Genomic DNA, 13,848 nt, shown 5'->3' on the forward strand with positions numbered 1-13,848 from the left:
TGAGTTTGTCCTTATTGTCAAGCTAGAAGAGGAACATCAATTTAGAAAATACCTCCATCGATTGTAGACAAGTCTGTAGGGCATTTGCTTGAGGGCCCAGCCCATTGTGGGTGGGGCCAACTCTGGGCTAGTGGTCCTGGGTTCTATAGGAAAGCAGGCTGAGGAAGCCATGGGGAGCAAGCCAGTCAGTAGCACCCTGCACAGTCTCTGCATTAGCTCCTGCCTCCAGCTCCTGCCCTGTTCAAGTTTTTATCCCAACTTCTCTTTAAAAGTTGTAAGGTGAAATAAGCCCTCTCTTCCCCAGATAGTGTTTGCTCATGACGTCCTGTCTCCTCAGTAGAAAACCGACCAGAACAGCTTATACTCAGCAAAGAGGCTGAATTGGTAAAGAGAAAAAACACAAGGCCCGTAGCTGGTGAATTTACCAAACATTTAAAGAAACAATAGCAATTCATCATAACCTGCTCAAAACATTAGGGACAAGGGACATTTAATGACAACTCACAGAATGCTCAAAGGTGTTGCAAAGAATCCATCTGACAAGGGACTCACACTTAGGACATGTGAAGAACTCACAGAAAGATAGATACCATCACCTAAAGATAAAATTTGAAGAACTAGTTCCTCAAAGATAAAAATCACCAATAAGCACAGAAAAGATGTCACTGGGACGGAAATAAAATCCAGGAGAGATCACTTCATTCTCTATTTTCACACAGCCACAATAAAGAAGGAGGAGGAGGAAGAGGAAGAGGAGAAGGAGGAGGAAAGAAGGAAGGAAGGAAGGAGAGAGAGGAGAGAGAGAGAGAGAGAGAGAGAGAGAGAGAGAGAGAGAGAGAGAGAAGGAATGAAAGAAAGAAAGAGTTGGATATGAGCAAGAATTCCAAGGAGCCAGAAGCCTCGTGCACAGCTGCAAGGGTGCAAAATTAGGCAGCTGCCTTGGAAAAGAGCCCAGTAGTTCCTCAACACATGAAAGAGAATTTCCATAAGACTGCCGCTTTGCTCCTAGAAAGAAGCCCAAGGAAAGGAAGCGCTGCCACCCCTCAAGCTCAGCGCCCTTAGAGGTATTGTTTATAACGGTCAGGAGACAGGCACAGTCCAAACTAATGAATAACCAGCCAAACAGCATATCCTGACATTCTTCTCGTAGTTTAGCCAAGCATGCCATGGCAGCACTTGTGTGAGGTCAAAGGACAACTTGTGGGAGTCAGATTTCTTTGTCCACCATGTGTGTCCCAGCAATGGAAATCTGCACTCGCCTGCAGCAAGCCTTACCTGAGGAGCTACCGACCCACTTTCTGTCTTCCTGCCTCCCTCCCACCTCACCCCCTGTCTCCCACCTCACCTCCTCCCTCTCTTCCTCTCACTGCTCCTTTCTCCTTATTTTATATTGCTAGGGTTGGCCTAGAACGCCTGGCAATCCTCCTGCCTCACCTCCAAGTGCAGAGATTACAGACCTGGTTATTAGGAAGTATTCCTCAACTGTGCCTTCTGACTTGGTAACCTTCTTTTAACATAAGCCTTTTTAAAATGGCAGAATAGTTCTTCTTTTGTTTTCCTAGTTATTTGTTTGTTTGTTTGTTTGTTTACTTATTTAGCTGTCCTGGCTGCCCTGGAACTCGCTGCGTAAACCAGGCTGGCCTCGAACGCTCAGAGATCTACCTGCCTCTGCCTCCCGAGTACTGAGATTAAAGGAGTGCGCCACCATGGCCTGACTCACATTCTCTAGCTGGCTTTTCTTTCATTCTGATTTATGACTGTTCTGTGGATGAAAAAAAAAATCTATTCTTATCCCTATGACTCGTCAATCACATGGCTTCAAGTCTTCTGCTTGTTTTGTCTTCTTCAATGTTAATTCTTTGTTGGGTCTGGTTTTCCTCCTCTGGTGCTGACTTTCTTGAGTGCATTCTGCTTCTTATTGGTAGGGTATTTTCTTATCAAGGATTTCCTACCTCTCACTTTGCACCTCTTTGTGACTGTGATTTGCATGCACATACTGTGTCCAGAAGTCATTATGAGGGGCTGGAGGAGCTACTGGGGGCACAGCCATCACCTGAGCTCTCCCTTCCCCCAGAGATCCTTCAGTCTCAGATGACAATGGTCCCCTGAGGCCCTTCCTGTCCCTGCCGCCCTGGGCTGACCACTGCCCGCCTGCCTGCCTGGCACAGCAGCTTTCTCCTTCCTTGCCTGTGGCTTCTCCCAACTCATCTGGTTGCCATTTTCCAGGAATTCCTCAGTATTTCTGGCCAGCTGGTGGCACTGTCTCTTGTTTTTCAAACTCGTTGGAAATCTCTTTGTTTAACTATGTACAAATTCTACCTTCTACAGCTTTTCAGAAAGGTTTCCAAACAGTCTGGGGCAGCAGACGCAAGAGCTTCTTCTCTGAACCAGAAGTCGGGACATAGTTTTCTAATTTGTGAGTTTACTAATAGGAAAAGCCATCCTGGTTCATAAAGTGAAATTATATTTGAGGGTTTGCTTTATTGAAAATGACATCTGGTGCAGCTGGCTGGTTAGCTCAGGGGTGGGGCACTTGCCTGGCGAGTGTGGGGCCTGACTCAAGCATCAGCGCTGCAAAGGAAGGGAAAATGGAAGATGATGTGAAATCATCATAAGGTTTAAAGAACAGGATCTGTTGGTGAGGGCTTGGGAAACCTAGATGTTTTTATCTTTTATTTATTCGTACAGTGTGTCTTGATCACATCCCCTCCTCACCCTTCGTGTGTAAGTGTGTGCACTCTTTCCCCCTCCTCCCTTTCTCCCCTCTCCTCTCCCCCCCCCCCCCCACCGTTGGAAAGCTGACTGATCTAGTTGGCTTGCTCTTGCACGGGTCTTGAGCAGGTAGTAACCACAGCAAGTTCGTGAGTGCAGCACCATGACATTTCTAGAAGACAACAGTTTACATCCTCTAGTTCTTCCTAGAAGGCTGCAATGATCTGGATGCAAGTTGCAGATACGTCTCTCTTCGGGGGTTCCTAGTATTGAGAGACTAGTAGAGCCCCAGAGGCCATATGGACAATCAACCAAGAACACCCAGATTTTATGTCTTCCCTATTCCTAGATTCAAGATTCCTGCTGCCATAGTAATTGATCAGGCCCTGAGCATCCCAGTCCAGAATTTTACTGGGTTTCCAGCCCCATCATCAAAGGTCATGAGCATTGGCTTGGTGGCCACCAGGGGGAGCCTGGGAGCTGGTCAGCTCACCTCCCCTCTCTCAGACTGATAACGCAGAATGAGAATCAACAGCAGGAGGAAATAGAGAATTCATTCACACCCAAAAATACTGCTGTAAATCACGTTGTTGACATACAAGAAGAGTCATGTGATCAAAACAAAACATATTAACGGAGGAACAATGTTCATGCATAAGAAAACTTGATTTTTGTAAAGATATCAAGTCCCACCCCAAACCAGCCAATCAATCACCAACAAGGTCCCAGAAGACTTTTCATGAAATATGACAAGCTGACTGCAAAATTCCTGTGAGAAAGAAATGTGCAAGAATAGCCAAAGAATTGTCGAAAGGGGCTGACAGGGCTGAGGGCTGACTTATAGCGGCTTAAAGGTGTTTGTCTACTGTAAAGTGACCATAGAAGTTAAAACATTGTAGTGTGCGAACGGGAAGAGGCATTTCTTTAGAATAGACTACTGTGTCCAAAAACAGACACACAAGTACCTGTGAAATTAGTGTATGACGAAGATAACTTAAAAAAAAAAAAAAAAAAAGCATGATCTTGCCATATAGCCCAGGCTGGCTCCGAACTTCCCCAAAGTGGCCCTTTAGGTCAGTGATACGACCGTCTTTCTAATAAATTCTGTTACAGGAAGTAAATAAGCTTTACTCAGTGCAGAGAAGATATCATCTAAAAAAGAGCGGAAGAGAAAAACAAGTTGAAAAGGCAGAGGAATGAAGATCACCATGAGTTGCAGGCTAGCCTGGGCTAGCTACAGAGTGAGATTCTGTCTCGAAAGAACCACAACAGAAAAAAAGTTAAGTTATCAGGAAAAAGTACTTTTAAAGTGTATTTATAACTTGAAGACATGAACAGGCAAAAAATAGAGAGAGAGAGAGAAAGCTGTGTGCTCCAAAGAATTGAACATCGATGTAACAAAATATAGCAGTAAAAGGTTAAAAAACATGGGGTGAAGAAATTAAGAAATCAAGACATGGCTCACAGACATGTGCTCGCAGGCAACATGCCAATGTGCATAAAATAAAATGGAAATAAATCTCTTTTAAAAATCAAACAACAACAGCAAAAAAAAAAAAAAAAAAAAAAAAAAATCCAGTCCCAAAATAAAGCGTGGGTTCTTGGTTTTTGTCAGAGGCAGGGAATCAAACCCTGTGTCTAGAAGAGGAGGCTGTGCTTTAAGCCACACCCTCCCACACACCTTAGAACACTTGAAAGAGACCCCTAAGCCATCAAAGGAATGGACCCTAGAAGCCAGGAACTTCAGTGAAGACGCATCACAGGGGTGCCGTGAGTACAGGGCAGAGGAACTGGGTGGAGGCAGAGGCCACTGGCCACCTGGGCACACTTGTTCTGCACTGACCAAGAATAAGTGACACAGTGAACCATGGCCATCCTTCTGCCTCAGTAAAGGACACTGGGCTGCCTCTGGACCTCGCTACAGCAATCTCTTGTCCATACAGTGTGTCTCAGTCAAGACAGTCTTCAAGCAATGGCCCGTTCAGATAGCCAAAACAAGACAGTGTCACTTGTTTCTCCATCCAGTGCCTCCCTTGTTACACCCCAGATTTTATAATTTTGTAAGCTCTTGATGAGTGCTGACCCAAGACCCCCCTCACACCTACCTGGGGGGCCGCAGTGTTTATTTTTTGCTCACTTGTTTTTCGGTTTAATTTGTGAACTTATTGAAATTGCTTGTGTATTCATTAATTATGAACTCATTAAGCACCTAGCCATTCATTGATTTTTCTTGTAAGTGTTCCTGGGCCAATTCTGGCTGGGGACTGACCTGCAAGCATGAATTCCTGATCCCTGTGTCACTTTCTCCAATTTTTTTTTACACTAATTAAGCGCTCTAACTAGACTGCAGACTTGCTAGTGTAATTGGGTCTTTGGGACATCCTCCCTGAAGCACCCCAAAGTTTGTTAACTGGGCACATTTCCTCTCTTCTCTTCAGGTGGCCTTGGGGATTGTGCGTCCCTTGGTACACAGAGCACTTCGAACCGTGCCACCTCCATTTGGCCCACTTGCTCCCTAGAAGAGTGTCAGCCAGAAGAACACTGAGATCTGCCCAAAATGGAGAGCCTCTCCTGCCTGCAGTAAGCCACCGAGATCTGTCCACCCTTGATCTCACCAGAATGTACTAATTCCACCTACTTCAGAGACTCCCGCTGAGTTCTCAGCCCTTAAAATAATTCTGCCAAATTCTAAATGTTACACTTAATTTTATCAACTTGCAAACTCTTCATGAATTCCTCAAAAATAAAACTAGGCATGTTTCCATGGTTTGGAAAGACAAGCTGAAGTGAAACTTCTTCCAGGGAGCCAGAGTACAGATCGGGAGGAGGCCAGAGGTGAGACACAGGTTTGGGCAGAGGAAATGAAGGGTGGAGAGCCCAGAGGAACCACTGGGGCCTTGGCTTCCCATTGTCATTCACTGTGCTACTGGTCCTCTCTGGGCCTCAGTTTCCCCAAGTGTAAAGGATCCAGCTGATGTGCAAGGTCTGCAAGAGCGTCTCCCTGGGCTGCAAGTCCAGGGTCCAGAACTGGCCAGTTGGCCCTTCCATTTGCGTTGGTCCTAATTGTTGCAGGAAGACAGCAAGAAGCTAGCTCGAGCCATGACTTGGCCTTCAGAATGTAAAGGAGGAGAGGAAAGGAGGTGGCATCCCTGTGGCCTGGGAGGGGCGGCAGCAGACAGGAAGTGAGAAAGGTGGGTGTCATCCCAAAGCTACAACACAAGGCTGTGGAACACCAAGGGAGGAGGCAGACTGGCTTAAGAGGTGAAGAAAGGCTTACTCTGTGAACTGGGTTTTAGGGAGCAGTGGGTCAGGAGAGAGGAGACAGGAAGGACTCTGTGGATCCACAGACAGAGCTCTCTGTCCTGTTGTCCTCCTTTCTTCCCAGCTGTAGGAAAAAAGGCAGAGCTGGAGAGACTCTTCTTTCGCACAGACGTTAGGAAGCAGACAGAACACACAGTTGGTTTTGTCAGCTTGTCCCAGGCTTCTCTGTAACCCCCACCCTCGGGGCTGATCCTTCCTAATGACTCCCCTGCACCCCTCGACAAGCTGTGGTCTTTATGTATCTCCTCTAGACATGAGGTCATCCTGCCTAGCTCAGGAAAGCACGTTGGCCATAGATCCTAAAGTCTGCCAGTCTCGGTGTGTGTGGGGGGGGGGCGGCGGAGGAGGAGAGAGAGAGAGAGAGAGAGAGAGAGAGAGAGAGAGAGAGAGAGAGAGAGTTCTATTTACATACACTTATGTCCGTTTGTGAATGGCCACACATGAGCCTATGTGTAGGATGGACACTCACAGGTGGATATGGACTGGTGTTTTAGACGGGTGTTCACACTCAGTTGCATGTATGCACAGGAGGTGACGTGTGTGTGTGTGTGTGTGTGTGTGTGTGTGTGTGTGTGTGTGTGTGTGTGTGTGTGTGTTCCAGCACCTAGCCCAGGGCCTCAGCTGCCGATGCTGCCTAGCGACTGAAGGGATGAACTGCAGTATGTGCAACCATGTGAAGAGGAGCCCAGGACTTACTCCAGTCACTGGAGCTTCAAGAGAAGACAGGACCATCTCTGCGCCTTGTCCCAATCCTGACACAGTGCTTGTCTCTGATGGAACTCTGCCAGAAGAAAGGCCCCACCAAACACCTCAGAGAATCCCCACTGAATTTGGTGGGGAGCTTGCAGCTCATCCTCCTCCTGACCCCAGGGCGATGTGGACAGAGTGATGCCGAGACCAGAGCTTCTACCTGAGGCTCTTGCTGCAGAAGTGGCCATTGATTTCCAGAGGTGAGGCTAGCGTAGGACTGAGGTCTGGACTCTGTTACTACTGTGCGAGAAGAGGGAATGTCCAGCAGGACCACTTAGCCTTGACTCTTGAGGTATGTTAGAAGCCCAGAGAGACCCTTCATGTGCCCCCTCACAAAAAAGAAGTTTGTATGTCTCGTAGGGCATACAGGCAGAGGGAGGAGAGGGCAGGCATGGAAGGGTGGAAAGCCTACCTGGGAAGGGTTTAGAGTCAGTACCTGGAAGCACCCATGTGCTCAGTTGTTCTGCTAGTGCCTAGCATGGTGCTTGGTTGTCCTAAGTACACTTCTTGGTTTTTGGAAAGATTAAACAAGGAGCAAGTAAAAAGGAGGAGACGGTCTCCAGCTGGAGAGACAAGGAAGAGCTGGATCTGGGCACGATGGTTCCTGCTAAGGCAGCATCATCTCAGGTACTCCGACACTGAAGAAGGGTTTAAACTTGATATTTTTTTGTTGTTTTATTTTGTTGGGTTTTTTTTGTTTTGTTTTGTTTTTGTTTGATTTACTTGTTTGTTTTTTTGCTGGTGAGAGTATTGTGGAGAGGAAGCAGGAGGATGCCCATCTAGGGCAGCAGATGTTTGGGGCTTGTTGGAGGCAAATCTCAATTTCATATGGTTACATGTTACAATGCTGGGAAGACATCTACTGCAGACTTACCCCCCACCCCCACCCCCCCAGCAGCTACTGTGTGAGCTCAGTTTCTGCCACTAGAGAGCTCACAGAGGAAGCAACTTCTAAAGCTTCAGCCCACACAAAGCTGAGCAGCTCTGCTGTGGGGGGAGGGGTGTTTCCACGCACAGGCCTAGAGACCAGCAGCAGCTCCCCGAGACACAAAGCATAGGGTGTGTGGAGACCAGAGCTGGCCTGAAGAGACAAACCAGACCCCTACCGCCGAGGGATGAATGAGCGGGACATTCCAGATAGTGGGAACAGCGTAAGTAATGGCTCAGAGACTGTCTGAAAGACAGGAGGCTCTTCAGAGACATTCTAGCTGAAAGTGTGGTGCATGGGCCAGTAAGTAGATCTGCAGCCCCACACAGACCCGCTGAGCCAGAAACGCTGTGGGGAGAACAAGGTGTGTTTTGACAGCCTTCCAAGTGAGTCCAGCGAGTGCTCAAGCGTGAGGACCTCTGATCCGACTCCTCAGCTCCCAGAGTCTGTTCGTTGTCACCTGTTTGTGATGGGTTAAGTGTGGGAAGGGGATCTAGGGTCATGAGTTTGGGAGGCACATGATCTACTTTGCTTTTGGAGAGCTACCGATAAACACTAGACAAGTCCTCCAGTAAAGCCCTCTGTTTCCATTCAGCATTGGCTCCCAGTGATCCTTCAGACTGTCTACTCATCCCTCCAAGAACAGTCTCTTTTAGGGAAGCACTTCTCCTTTCTCACACGGATGAACTGAGGGTGAGGAGTCTGTCCCAAGGTCACAGAAAGCGTGGCCAAGCTGGAAAGGACCTTAACAATCTCTGTGGTCCTACAACCCGCACCCTCTGTCCTCCTGCCCCATCTGTGTATCCAACCAGAAGCCTGCAGTATGGAGCCCAACAACAAGACAGCAATCTCCGAGTTCATCTTGAAGGGATTTTCTGGCTACCCAGCCCTGGAGCACCTACTCTTTCCTCTGTGCTCAGTCATGTACCTGGTGACCCTGCTGGGGAACACGGCCATTGTGGTGGTGAGCAAACTGGATGCCCGCCTACACACGCCCATGTACTTTTTCCTGGGTAATCTTTCCATTTTGGACATCTGCTACACGACTACTTTTGTACCCCTGATGCTGGTCCACCTCCTGTCATCCCGGAAGACCATCTCCTTTACTGGCTGTGCCATCCAGATGTGTCTGAGCCTCTCCACAGGCTCCACCGAGTGCCTGCTGCTTGCCATTATGGCCTATGACCGCTATTTGGCCATTTGCCAGCCACTCAGGTACCCCGTGCTCATGGGCCACAGGCTCTGCCTGATGCTGGCAGGAACCTCCTGGGTGCTCTGCCTCTTCAAGTCAGTGACAGAGACAGTCATCGCCATGAGGCTGCCCTTCTGTGGCCACCACGTGATCAGACACTTCACCTGTGAGATCCTGGCCGTGCTGAAGCTGGCTTGTGGCGACACGTCAGTCAGCGATGCCTTCCTGCTGGTGGGGGCCATCCTCCTGCTGCCTATACCCCTGACCCTCATCTGCCTGTCCTACGTGCTAATCCTGGCCACCATCCTGAGGGTGCCCTCAGCCACGGGGCGCCGCAAAGCCTTTTCCACCTGCTCGGCACACCTGGCTGTGGTCTTGCTTTTCTACAGCACCATCATCTTCATGTACATGAAACCCAAGAGCAAGGAGGTTCATATCTCAGACCAGGTCTTTACAGTCCTCTATGCTGTGGTGACCCCCATGCTGAACCCCATTATCTACAGCCTGAGGAACAAGGAAGTGAAGGAGGCTGCCAAGAAAGCTTGGGAAAGCAGATGGGCCTGTAGGTGAGGGAGGGCACGGCTCTTGCCTTGTGTGGGACATCCTATGCCAATACCACTGTGGGACAGAGCATGGAGCTGTGAGAATCTGCACTCCGGAGACACAGCACCAAATCCCACTAATCCTGACACAGAACCACTCACAGGTCACCTTCTGCTCCTGCCCTGGCCTGGCCCAGGCTAGTGCCCAGCACCCGTCCCTGGGCCTCCACAGTAGCCTCTGGGCTGATCTCAAGACTAGTGAGTCTTTGGCTAGTGCAGCGGCTCACCTCTACGGTACCAGCATGTGTGAAACTGAGGCAGGGGGATGGTAAATTTGATGTCAGCCTGTGATAGTTAAGACCCAATCTGAAAATAAATAAATAAATAGATAATAATCATTGGAATTGCCTGCTTCACTCTCTCCCACGTGAGGCATCAGGAGGACCCTTTTAAGAACCATTTAAGGTGGCATCACTCTCCTGACTGACACCCATAAGTAGCTCCTCACTGCTCTCAGGACGAAGCAGATGCTCTTCAGGGCCTTGCAGGTGCCTGCCTGCCTAGCTTCCAGCCTTCTCACAAGCTTTCCTGCCTCATAGCCTCTCACACCAGCCAAGCATGAGCCTTCCCCTCCCCCACACTGCCCACCCTCATGTTCTCTCCATGAAGCAGGTCTGCCCAGCACACAATGCATGTGCACATGGGCTTCCTGCCCCTGCAGGCTCACACCCATGTACTCCTCTCCTGTGTCCTTGGTTTCCAACCCTGTACCAAGAGCAGAACATCATGTTCTATTCAGTCCCAACATCCAGCCTGGCCCAACGCCAAGCCCTGGACTTGTTTATAAGGTACATACATGCACATGAAAATGTAGAGACATGGGGCTGGAGAGATGGCTCAGAGGTTAAGAACACTGCTCTTCCAGAGGTCCTGAGTTCAATTCCCAGCAACCACATGGTGGCTCACAACCATCTGTAATGGGATCTCATGTTCTCTTCTGGTGTGTCTGAAGACAGTGTTCTCCTATGCATAAATAATTTTTTTTAAAAAAAGCAGAAAATGTAGAGACACGTGTGATAGTATAGAGTTCTTCCCAAATCCTCAACAGAGCTGGGATGAAGTCCATAGAGGTTAGGCAAGGCCTGGTCCTCTGCGAGTTGACAGCAGAGACAGGAGTTAGGTCCAAAGCACAAGAGGCCAGACCTGTCTGGTCACAGGGCACTGGCCACCCAGAGCAATCTTAAGCTGGGTTTTCTCTCTAACCCCTCCAACGGCTTCCAGTATTCCTGCCTTGTCTGATTTGGGGGTGCTTGGTGTGTCCGTCATCACCCCACTGCTGACTGCCCTGGCTGCTCAGTCTCCCTCAGTTTCCCTGTCTGAGAAGCTTATGAGTCACATGAACCCAGAGCCACAGAACGCATCCAGTCCCCACCCACCCTCAGTGGCCGGCATCATCTGCACCATGGCGAGGCTGACCTCCAAGCAGCAATCTGGCCCTCCTGCTAGCTGGCTACGGGCCACCACCGCCCCACACAGCCTTCCATTCCTCTATTGGGCCTGCTTCCTTCCTCTGGGACTCTCAGTGAGGCAGGCTAGAGAGAGATCAGACATTAAGGAGCAGAGCAGGGGACAGAAGCCGCTCCCCCTGGGATCTAGTCTGCACGTCCAGCTGGCCGAGAGTCAAGAAACTTCAACACGACTAATAAAACCCAGACTGCCCACAGAGGAGGTGCTCGTTTTCCTAAAGACATCTCAAAACAACCAAGAATTCTGCTTACTTGGGGCCAGAATTCCGTGCCTCGAGTTTAACTGTTTTAACACTCCCTTCTTACCGCTAACTCTAAATAATACACCTGACAATTCCATCTACAAAAGAGACACTTGAGGATGAGAACTAAGCACTGGAGGAAGGCCCGGCCGGTAAGAGTGTTCATTGCTCCTGCAGAGGAACCAACACGGTGGCTCACAGCTGTCTACTGTCACTCCAGGTCCAGGGGATCCAGTGTCCTCTTCTGGCCTCCGTGGACACTACACATATGGTAGACATACAGACAAGTAGGCAAACATTCATATACATAAAAACAAAACCGCCGCTACAAAAAGAAAAGCAAATGTCATCATGGAGTCTGTGGTGTGTCACAGCGTGTCCCACAGCGCTGTGGTGTGTCACAGCGTGCCCCACAGCGCTATGGTGTGTCACAGCGTGTCCCACAGCGCTGTGGTGTGTCACAGCGTGCCCCACAGCGCTGTGGTGTGTCACAGCATGTCCCACAGTATTCCCCTTTGTCCACACACCTTTACTTGATCATAGCAAATGTTCATTGTAATGAGTCATTGGTCTGCTTCAGGGCTTCTGCTATACTAGCTGGATCCTCACGGGGACTCCTTTCAATTACCCTGCTGTTCCCCTGGGTCATGGAGATCCTGCAGCTTTGGATCTGCAGGACCAACCCCTTTGAGGGCTCCAGCAGATCATACATAGGATAGATGTTAGGGTGAACCAACTCAAAACCCTGGCTCTCAGCCTGGGTGATGGCTGAGCTGGTCAGCCCAGTAGCTCTCCAGCACTCACACCACTATGGGGAGCTCTCCAGCACTGTCCCAGCTAGCTCACCCAATGCATTAGCTGGCAAGGGCCAGGGCCAGCTCTCCTGCTCTCCTGCTCTCCTGCCCTCAGGGCCAGCTCTCCTGTGCCCTCATCACCAGGTTCTACTAGCTCTAGCTGCCCAGAGGAAGCGTAGGGCCATGATCTCCTGAACACTGCAGCCAGTGAGGGGCAGGGCCGCTCTCCAGCTCTCATAGCCCCAGGGGCGGGGGGCAGCTCTCCTGCTTGCCTGAGGCATCCGGGGCAAGAAGGGTAGAGAGGCCATCTGTTCCTTGTCCAGGGCAGATGAGTGGCAGGGCAGCTCTCCCTAGCTCACTCCCTTGGCGCCAGCTTGCCCGTTTGTTGCCACCAGGGCCAACCCCACTGTGCTACCCAGGCAAAGTATAGGGGTCACTTTCCCAAGTGCTGTAACCAGTGAGGGGTCATGGCTGTAATCTTAGCACTTAAAAAGACAGAGGTTAAAGGCAATCCTCAACCACATAGCAAGTTTGAGATCAGCCTGGGCTACACAAGATGCCTTCTCAAAAAAAAAGAATATAAAACACATTAATCCACAGTACAAAAATATACCAATCTTGATGTCCAGTTGGTAAAGAATGCTTAACTAAATCCTGGCGGAGTTCAGTGGTGTAACACAATACAACCAGAAAAAAAACATTTCTTAAGAAATACTGAATGATAGGAAATTATCACAATATAATAAACAGGAAGGGGGAAAGCAGACCACAAAACATTGCATTCAGTGCCTCCCTAATCCTATTTTTTAATTATTTGTCTCGTGGATATTTGATTAAGTTTGTAGAAAATTCTGGAAGACTCTGATGAGACGCTAATTAGCAGTTGCTTCCTCTCTGGGCAATGAGGTCACAGATGAGTATTGTTCTCTTGGTTCTTTCATTATTCTTCAATATTTCTAAATAAATATGACATTGAATCTAAGAAAGGGTGGTATTCTTTCTAAGAAGTGGGAGGTCTCGTTGTTCCAGAGTTGAAGGGCTCTTGGGGTGAGGGTGGGGCAGTGAGGAAAAGCTGATGCTACAGGCTCAGCCACATGGGCAGAGAGACAGGGAGCGAGAAACAGAAAGAGTTGGGAATTTTGACACACATGAGTAAAGTGACTGAGAGCAGAGCGATGTGGGGTAATATTTGTGATTTACCTTCTGCTGTTTGGGGTTGCAGAGGTGAGGGTGAGGAAGAGGGAGGGCCGTGGGCTTCAGGGGAGGTTTTTACTGTTGTTGAATAGATACAGATGCTGCCACCATCTGCTGTGGTGCGGGATACAAACTTGGGGGATATGGGGGCTGAGGAGTCACTGATTTAGTCCCAGACTTCTTGGGCCCAGGTGTCCCTCTAGACAGCAGGCAGGGCTCGGCCATCAGAAAGGCAGATAGGAACCAAGAGCTAATCATGCTATAACTTTTCTCTTTGACTTGTATTCCTGATAAAATTCCAGAAGATATATTATGGCACAGTATGAAACATTATAAATTCTACTATCTTATTTATAGTTGTATTTTAGTAATCTAAATTGTAAATAGTATCTTTATTGTAGAAGGCCAGGAAGGGAAGAGGAAGGAGAAAACCTGTTTAAAATAGAAATCCACATGTCTGAGTTGAGCTCTGCCTCTAAAACACCTCTTACACACAGTTGGGGGGGGGGGTCTCATACTCCCCCCAGTAAGTAGCCTTCCTTAAAGTTTGGTGAACGGATCCAAGGCCACAAAATAATTATAAAAGGAGATAACTCATTCTCCTGTGCAGGTGTCCAGGCCTAGTAAAGGACCACTCCATCCCCAGA

The 13,848-nt window shown here is 48.9% G+C and overlaps 1 protein-coding gene across 8 annotated transcripts; it reads left to right on the forward strand.

Moving 5' to 3' along the window:
* The first annotated feature begins 5,077 nt into the window (after window positions 1-5,077).
* Or13j1 (olfactory receptor family 13 subfamily J member 1) lies at window positions 5,078-9,849 on the forward strand. 8 transcript variants are annotated; one of them, XM_034503565.2, is made up of 7 exons: window positions 5,078-5,547; window positions 5,785-5,903; window positions 6,635-7,075; window positions 7,306-7,410; window positions 7,783-7,934; window positions 8,307-8,404; window positions 8,524-9,849. In XM_034503565.2, exon 7 carries the CDS (start codon window positions 8,535-8,537, stop codon window positions 9,471-9,473), a length of 939 nt encoding a protein of 312 aa, XP_034359456.1. In that variant the 5' UTR covers window positions 5,078-5,547; window positions 5,785-5,903; window positions 6,635-7,075; window positions 7,306-7,410; window positions 7,783-7,934; window positions 8,307-8,404; window positions 8,524-8,534; the 3' UTR covers window positions 9,474-9,849. The 8 variants fall into 8 exon arrangements, with proteins under 8 accessions (XP_034359456.1, XP_076791197.1, XP_076791196.1 ...); XM_076935082.1 differs by having other exon boundaries at window positions 5,080-5,547; window positions 7,679-7,934; window positions 8,307-9,849; XM_076935081.1 differs by having other exon boundaries at window positions 5,080-5,547; window positions 8,307-9,849.
* The last annotated feature ends 3,999 nt before the right edge of the window (window positions 9,850-13,848 follow it).

The sequence above is a fragment of the Arvicanthis niloticus genome, chromosome 5 (genome assembly GCF_011762505.2).
Source record: "Arvicanthis niloticus isolate mArvNil1 chromosome 5, mArvNil1.pat.X, whole genome shotgun sequence".
Taxonomy (NCBI): domain Eukaryota; kingdom Metazoa; phylum Chordata; class Mammalia; order Rodentia; family Muridae; genus Arvicanthis; species Arvicanthis niloticus.